The following is an 8,584-nucleotide window of genomic DNA, read 5'->3' as shown; positions in this document are numbered from 1 at the left end:
GGCGGCACGATAGAGGATTATCCTTTCCTCCTATCGGCGGTACGAGTGGCGAAGGACCCTTTTTTGCGGTTCGTATGGGCGGCCGGCAGAAGTACTAGAGGGATCCCATCCCGGGTCTCCCTGGCTCCACGGAAGTCCTCCGGAACGAACAGCAGTTTGGTCCAGCCTCTGTCGATCGCTCGTACGGTAGCTCAGGAACTCTCGTTGGCGGTCAGCTTCGTGCTCGTGGTGTAGACGTAGATTTTCCCTGGACGGTAAAGAAGGTAGGCGAGTGCGAATAGGAAAGCTCAAAAATAAAAAATAAAAACGAAAAAAGCAGAAAGGCGGAACAGAAATAAGCAGAAAGGACGATAGACGGAAACAGAGTGCATAAACGATAAGCGAGACCAGCAAGGTCGTCTTTGGAATATCGGGTGACTGACGTTTGGAGGATCGTTGCAGGTGGATTATGTCTTTTCCCTACTCCTAGCAATCTTTGTGACTGAATTTCCGAAATTCACGTCACAGTAGATATGAAAACAACAATACATATGAGTATTAGAGTAAATATAGATAATAACCAAATTTGTCTGTTGTTAATACAAGCGATAGCAGACTTCAAGCTAGCGGTACTTTTAAGCTAGTGAGTTTGTTTCGATTGAGAAGAGGTGTCGACAGAGACGCTGTTTGAATGAGGCCAGTGTCGGGGGTGAAGTGATCGACACAGGAAGAGAATGCCAGAAGTAAGTAGCAGAAAGGTGAAACGATTTTCGATAGGCTTTGGTTCTGTGGAGAGGTGTAAGGAAATACTCAGAGGTCGGTGCTCGAGTTGAACGCCGTGTTTTAGGTTCAAGTGGACTGAAAAATTCTTGGAGATAGCCTACTCTGTTTCCGTGCTGAATATTGTACACATACGCTCCGAGGAACCATAACCTCCGATTGGTGATTGATAACCAGCCTAGTTGATGTCTATAGGACGTGATGTGCTTATCAAGACGTAAATCGAAGATGAAGCGAATAGCGCAGTTGACGAGGCGCTGCAGTTTCGTGTCAAGCTCACCAGTTACATCATGGTATACTAAGCAGCAGTAGTCGATATGCGGAAAGATCAGAGTGGTTGTTAGCTTAGTCCTGAGTTGCTGCGACAGAGAATGTTTGAATGGTTGAATGGTGTCGTCGGCAAATATCATGTTGTTGGAGTATTTAAGGCAAGCACTGATGTCGTTGATAAGGAGAGAGAAAAGTAATGGACTAAGTACAGATCCTTGTGGCACTCTAGATGTTACCGTTTGCCACTGAGAGGTGACATTGCGCTCGTGAATAACGGCTTGGGTGCGGCCGGTAAGGTACGAGTGGAACCAGTTAAGTGTGGGGTCGAAGGCACCGAAGGTTTTAAGTTTGGTTAATAGACGAATATGCGAAACCGTGTCGAACTTGCTGAAGTCGAAGAGGACAAGGTTTGTGATCTCCTTGTTATAGATGCCCTGACGGATATCGTCATCCACCTTTAGCAAGGCCGACTGAGTGCTAAAGCCGGACTTATATCCAGATTGCCTTGGATGGAGGAGGTCGTTGCTGCTTACAAAGTGACAAATCTGCTTATGAACAATGAGTTCCATTATTTTGGACATCTCAGGGAGATTAGCAATTGGCCGTGTGTCGGAAGGTGAGAGAGGGGTTTTAATCTTAGAGAGCAGTCTAAAATCTCGTTTCCGAGCTAACGGAAAGTGAGAGCAGCGGAGCGAGCCGTTGAAGATATTTAGAAGAACAGTCGAGATGAGAGGCAGATTGTGTTTTATGCAGAAATGGAGAATCTTGTCTGAACCGCTGGAGAGCGAGTTGCTTGTTGAAAGAGCAATCGCTTCGATCAAGTCGTTCTGAGAGACGTCGCGAAATGAGAAGGATGGTGGTATTAGGCCTTAGCTAGTGAAACTGCTAGGGCGTAGATATATCTAATTGTGGGCTACCATTTAACGCTAGGCGTATCTGCTTCCTGTGAAATTGGTGGATGTAATGCCAACGAATGAGAGCGACGTGTAGGTATACAGATTGATTATTTATTATAGGTAAGATAAATTGACTTACAATGATTGATAAGGTTGAAAGAGTTGATATTGCACTTCACTGAGTTCTTTCTGTGGCAATTCGTCGTCTGTTGTTACACTCGCGATAGATTGAATAGAACGCTCACCGCGATGACTTCCCTGGCCCTCGGGTGGGAAGGCTTGGTCACAAGGATCCGAAGACACGTAAAATACTACCAGCGGAGGAACAAGCAAGACTCGATGATTTAGACGGTGACTCCTATAGGAGTTCCGTCTGTTGCCAGGATTCACGAAAGACTGCCCATTGGTTCCGAATACTGTAGGTGCATTAGCTCCAATTTTGAGAATAATGCACCGCAATATTGATGATCTGGCAGAAAGAGTCTTGCTTCATTCCTCGCGCTGGCATGTAATGTGAGCGCGTGGCCTGCTACTCAGCGTTCTAGGAATTACATGAAGCAATCGAAAAGTTCGATGTGCCGAAAAGAATTTATCGATTGCATTTACTTGAGTAGATCCGCTTTGGGATATAACAGTGGTACGTCAAGTACTGAAGCGATGACACCAACGAAATTGTGAAACGAGCAGGCAGGGGCAGAGTTAACAGTCGACGTATAGAAACGATTTAACTCATCAGCATTAAAGAATCGCAAGGAAGAAGATTGACTGGATTTGATAAGTCCGAGCCGAGCGAGCTCTTTCCACATTACATTGGGATCACTGATCGAGCAGAGGAGATTGTACTGATAGTCGCTCTTGGTCTTCTTAATGTCGATGTTCAGTTCATTTTTGACGTGTCTGTAAATCGTGTCGCTTAAGAGACAGCACGTTTGGCTTGCTTATAAAGAGCATTGCGATTGCGTATGCGAGATTTAAGTGCAAGTGTTAGCCATGGTAGTGGTGGTTTCTTGGCGACGAAAGAACGCATGGGGACGTGAGCGTCGAAGGCGCGAGAAAGAGATTGAGAAAGTGCTTGGGTTAAAGTATCTATACCTTCAGATGAAGTTACGGGCTCTAGCGACACGTGGACACTAATGTTTTCTTGAAGGGTGAGGCGGAATTGCTCGGGTACGAAATACGTAAAGACCCTTTTCGTGAGAAGGCGCTGTTCGATGGGAGGCACGTCAAAGGCGTAGGAAATCGCGATTAAATCATGACCGGCGATGAAGGGACAGTCAGTCTTGTTGAATGCTAGTAGCTTTTCGCGACTGTAAATAAAAAACACATCCAGCCAGGAGTGGGCTATAGCTGTGTGAAAGGTCGGTTCCGAATCTACGAGCCAGAGTGACAGCGAGAACGCTCACTTGCGTAGATAAGTGGACTCAAAGTTTTCACGCGAGAGGTTGCATTTGAGATCGCTAGATACGACTATGTTATTGAACGCATGATAAAATCGATTGAGCGATTCTGAGAAATTGTCTAACATGAGACGTTTAGGGAGTCGGTAGATGGACACATACAAAAGTGGTGGTGAGGTAACTGAGGGTATATTTAGTAGCAAAAACTCGGGCGCGTTCGAGAAAAAGCTCGGGGACGAAGAAAGAACATTTGCTTTTAGTGATTTGTGGATGTAACATGCAACACCTCTACCTTCTTTACGTTCGCGATCGTTGCGTACTATAAAATAATTCTTAATGCTAATGAGATCATCGGAGATGTGCGCATGTAACCACGTCTCGGAAATAGAAGTAATATGGTAGAAATTCGATTGAAGATAGAGACGGACGAAGTCAACGTGACCAAGTAGAGAATTAGCATTGAATTGAGCTATCTTAATAGGGGGGGTGTGAGCGTAACGTGTTCTAGAGTGTGCTAGCGAGGTAGTCGAATGAGCCGGTGGTGTGGGCGTGAGTTAGACAAGCATTGCGAGATCGGCATTGGAGTTGATAGAGATGATCTGTGCGCCATCGACGCATCGTACAGAGATTTGTCTTGACCTAACCCAAACATATTTATAGCCCATCATCTTAGCTTTATCTTTAGTGCACAGCAAGAGATTATACGTGTCGAATGGCAATAGTTCCTTAACGTATATACTATCAACTTGATCGATTCGGAACACGTCTTTCGTAGTGAGGTTACGCTTGGCCCGCTTTTTACTAATAATAAAGTCTCTGGTATTGGATGATTTCAGCGAAACAACTATCGACAACAACATCGATGATTGTTTCCTGATGGCGTCTTTGGAGCCATAGGACGTATACCTAGGGCGTCAGGATATAAATTGCCAACTTCGAGAGCAGAAAAGACTTCAGACGTCGCGTGTTGGAGTTTTGCACTAACAAAACTAGGAATGCCAGAGATAATAAGCTCACTAGAGCTGGCCGAAGTTTGAGGACGGGCGCCCGACGATTTTAATAGTTCTATATCTGGTTTCAAACTAGCGTTTTGCTCCGAAAGCTGGCGGAGCAACGCATCGTGCTCGTTGACTTTTTTGATTAGGTTTGGAATTCCGCTGACCCTCTCAGCAATTTCTCTGTTGGTTGCGGTTTGCTCAATAAAAAATTTTGACATTTTGGCATCGGACGCATCTAGTTCCACTAGAATTTACTCGAGGATATCATTAGGGTGCACGAGTTGCGCCCCGATAGCTGAATCACAAGGAGTTGAGGACATTGTCGTGCGACCTGACGACAGAGAACTTGCAAGGTGATTAAAACTAGACACGCAGCACTGACTCGCCCACTTAGCCAATATATAGGCTGAGGCGCAACCTGGGTGAAAGCTTTTGAAACAAACCGGACACACTAGTTTTTGTCCCGTAACATTCTTGATGCACTTAAAACACTTTGAATTCGGCATATGGAAAGCCGAGCAGACAGCACAGGATCTTCTTTCTTCACTGTCGGTAACATAGATGGCGCGTGACAGGTGTAGTGGGTAGACGCGCAGGGAGAAAGGCGCTGGTGAAACAGTAAGTAACAATGTTGCCTCTACAGGTGAGCGCGAGAGATAAGCGACGTGATAAGAGCCAATCGAGTCACATGAAGCGTTGGTGCATGCGCAGATCAGCCAGGGTCGAGCAGTGAGTTGCGACTTTGGTGATGTGGCCAAATCTACTGATATTAGAGGTTAGAAAGTGAATCTCTTTCCACTGGATTCAGCCGTGAAAATGAACAGAAGCGTGCCAAATTCTTATCTCAGGGAGGAAACCAACAATTGGACATGCTCAGACCTGCAACAAAGTTGCCCGAAGGAAAGAAGCGGTAGACTACAATTTGCACAATTGTGGAGCGAAAAGTCAGTGACAGATGTACTCACAAGAGAGAAGGAGTGGGAGAGGGAGAGGGAGAGTGAGAGAGAGAGAGAGAGAGAGAGCGAGACGACGACGACGACGACGACAACGAGCGGCATCCCCTTTTTGCGCGCAGTGTCGAAGAGCGGTTTCAGGAACTTTTGCGTCGAGGTTGATTCCAGGAAAAACCCTCTCCAAGTAGGTTTCGTACGGCAGCCGACTTGATCTTGAACGTTAGCGCGTCGAAACGGCAGCCTCCTCATCCCACGGAGAAGCTTTGCAAATCCCCTAACCCCAGTCTCGTGCAGGTTCGTGCACGCTTCTCGCAAGCGCAGCGGCAAGTTCAATGTCATTCTGGAACAATCTATGTATCGGTTGTTTAAATGTGCAATACCGAACGTTATCTCGCAGAGTCGTGCGTCGAGAATGTAGTCCCTCATCCCCCCTGAGGTGTCAAATTACTCGTAGGAGATACGTACGCGCGCGACGCAACTTCGTCGGAGGAGGAGGAGGGCTAAGGTTGATCCGAATATTCCAGAACGTAAGTCACTCTGTCCGGAAGATGCATGGACCTTGACACTGATTTCAGAAATTTTTGTCGGCGATTCGATTCCTAAAAATTTGCAAAACCCCCCATCCCCATTTTAACCCTCAAGAGTTCCCTATAAAATGAGGAGCTGAACGTGTCTTTATTAGTTTACTGTGACAATTCGACCGATGCCGAATAAGAGGAAACAACGCGAGCTCCGAGTTCGAATACAATTACTATCAAGGAATATCGAGTGGTGTCCAGATGCGCATAGACCACTTGCTCGCGGAACCAGATGCGCACGGACCGTTTGCCCACGGCCCACGTACCCAGTTGCTCACGGATCACTTGCGCACAGATTGAAATCTTTACCGACCCAGATGCCCACGGCCCACTTGCGCACGAATCTCGTAGCATCCATGGACCCAGTTGCCCACGGCCTACTTGCGCAAAGGCTGAAATTTCCATCGACCCAGATGCCCACGGACCCACTTGCCCACGGACCACTTGCGCACAGATTGAAATCGGGTGATGCCCAGTTGCGTACAAACCCAATTGAACACAAAAGTAAATTTCTGTCTCCTGAACGATATTCCATCAGTAATTTAAGGATATTGTAAGCTATTGGGCCATCTGACGGAACCTTTTAAAACATTTAATGCTCTCTTCAGTCGGCCTCGCTCGCTTCACTCGCACGCCGAAGATATACTTGTCCACTAGCTTACCCAGTCTCTGAGGTTTAAACATTCCACCATTCAGAGTTCCTAACCTAACCTAATTTACTTTAATGGTCCATGCTATATTGATATACGGTATCCGCTAGTGGGGTAGAAATCTGTGCGCAAATGGTCCGTGGGATCTGGGTCGACGAAGATTTCAATCCGTGCGCAAGTGGTCTCTGGGCAACTGGGTCCCTCCTAGGAATTTCGCGAAAGTGAAACCGTTGATCGAAGCTAGAAGAGATTGTAAAAATCTCATAATAAAATTGAAGAAACTCCATATTAATTGAACGCAATGGACTTCTCGAAAATTAACAAAGTGGATCGTTTGGACGCATTTCTTCCAACGAAAAAGTTGGCAGAACTAGAGGTTCAAAAGGAATACAAAATTAGTTGTATTCGAAAGATTCAAACAAAATACGGAATGAGATTAATCGTTGACATTGAAAACAGCTTCTCGAATTTTCTACCAGCGAGGATGTTTAAAGTCTTAAAAGACGATAACAATTTGTTCCAAAACACAGTGCGTGCTGCTGACGAAGATCGACTTCTCATGCGTTACTTCGGTGACTGTACAATCAGATTGAGTTTCAATGTTTGTAAACGTTTATACGTATGCTCTTAATACTACTATGTGTACGTGTTAAATAAATATACAACTTATTATATCTTATGTCTTTATTCATAATCAAAAAATGTACATTCCGACAACTAGTTCCTTAACAATGTCACATTTTCAGTTGAGCAATTAAAATGTGGAGCATGATGATTTGTACATCGAGTAAGCGAGTTTTTGCGCAATTTTTGCAACTAAGGGTATCCCAGATCTCCCAGATCCACGATGTGCTCGGATCGTCCAATGAAAGCTCCCAACCAAATTTTCTTCTCCAATCCTTTTACATAGATCTTAGATGCATTTTGCAAGATGACTCGAAGAATGTTTCTAGCTTGATTGTAAGCAACGTCGCCAGCGCTCCAGGATATACCATGAAAATTGCGCTCCAACCACAAATATATACTTTTGTATTTAGCCGGTAGATGTGTTATATTCCAAGGCGGATCTACTCAAGTAAATTCAATCTGTAAATTCTTTTCGGCACAACGAACTTTTTGATTGCCTCATATAATTCCTAGAACGCTGAGTAGCGGGCAACGCGCTCACACTACATGCCAGCGCGAGGTATGAAGCAGGACTCTTCCTACAAGATCATCAATACTGTGGTGCCAAAAATCGTCCCCAAAATCGGAGCTAATGCACCTACGGTATTCGGAACCGATGATCAGTCTATCGTGAATCTTAACAACTGGCGAAACTCCTCTAGAAGCCACCGTCGAAATCATCGAGTCTTGCTCGTTCCTCCACGAGTAGTATCTTACGTGCCTTCGGATCCTTGTGACCAAGCCTTCCCACCCGAGGGCTAGGGAAGTCACCGCGGTGAGCGTTCGTGTCAATTTATCGCGAGTACAACGACAGACATCAGAGTGCATAAGAAAGAATTCATGTTGTGAAATCCTTTTCAACTCTTCAAACCAATAATACAATTACAACCTCCGAAAGTTATCGAATTCTTTGTATGTAACTTAACTGTAACGAATTGATGGTACTTACTCGTCGCTTCTCATTTGAATCCACGGTACCAATAAACAATCCACTCTTTGAAGCGACCCACTCTTTCTGCTCGTCTGAAAATTCAGTATCACGTATCGTGGTTTTTCCAACTGAGTGGACGTCTTGACGCTCCACACGTGTTTCGAAGTGGTGGGGAGTAGAGGGTACTCGTACAGCTCCCAGGTACGAAAGCTCATGGAGATTGGTGCATCCCTCTCGATGAATCTCGGCAGTTGTATCTTTCGTCGATCCGACAGCTTTACGTACGGTATCAGCTATTCCAATTTATGAATTACGACTTTCCATCCTTCCATTTGTTTTCGATATCTTCGATCTCGTAGCTACCAGTAGGTATAGTGATAACTTCATCCCCCACGTAGAGCTTGTTGTGATTCGCGTCCACGTAGGGAATGGAATTCAAGGTCAGCAACTCGATGAGCCCCAGAGCGTAATTTTTGTACGGGGAAA

The 8,584-nt window shown here is 45.4% G+C and overlaps 1 protein-coding gene across 1 annotated transcript in view; it reads left to right on the top strand.

Annotated features, from left to right (window-relative positions):
• The window catches only part of LOC107267227 (probable phosphomevalonate kinase), a 43,860-nt gene extending 42,355 nt beyond the window's left edge, over window positions 1-1,505 (top strand). Inside the window, exon 3 of the mRNA XM_025084440.1 lies at window positions 1,459-1,505. Within this exon, the coding sequence (XP_024940208.1) occupies window positions 1,459-1,490 (32 nt within the window). The 3' untranslated portion in view covers window positions 1,491-1,505. The remainder of the gene's footprint in view (window positions 1-1,458) is intronic.
• The last annotated feature ends 7,079 nt before the right edge of the window (window positions 1,506-8,584 follow it).

The sequence above is a fragment of the Cephus cinctus genome, unplaced genomic scaffold (assembly GCF_000341935.2).
Source record: "Cephus cinctus unplaced genomic scaffold, Ccin1 Ccin1_scaffold0353, whole genome shotgun sequence".
NCBI classification, from domain to species: domain Eukaryota; kingdom Metazoa; phylum Arthropoda; class Insecta; order Hymenoptera; family Cephidae; genus Cephus; species Cephus cinctus.
The sequence above is the reverse complement of the archived record's forward strand: the minus strand, read 5'-3'. Positions and strand labels throughout refer to the sequence as shown.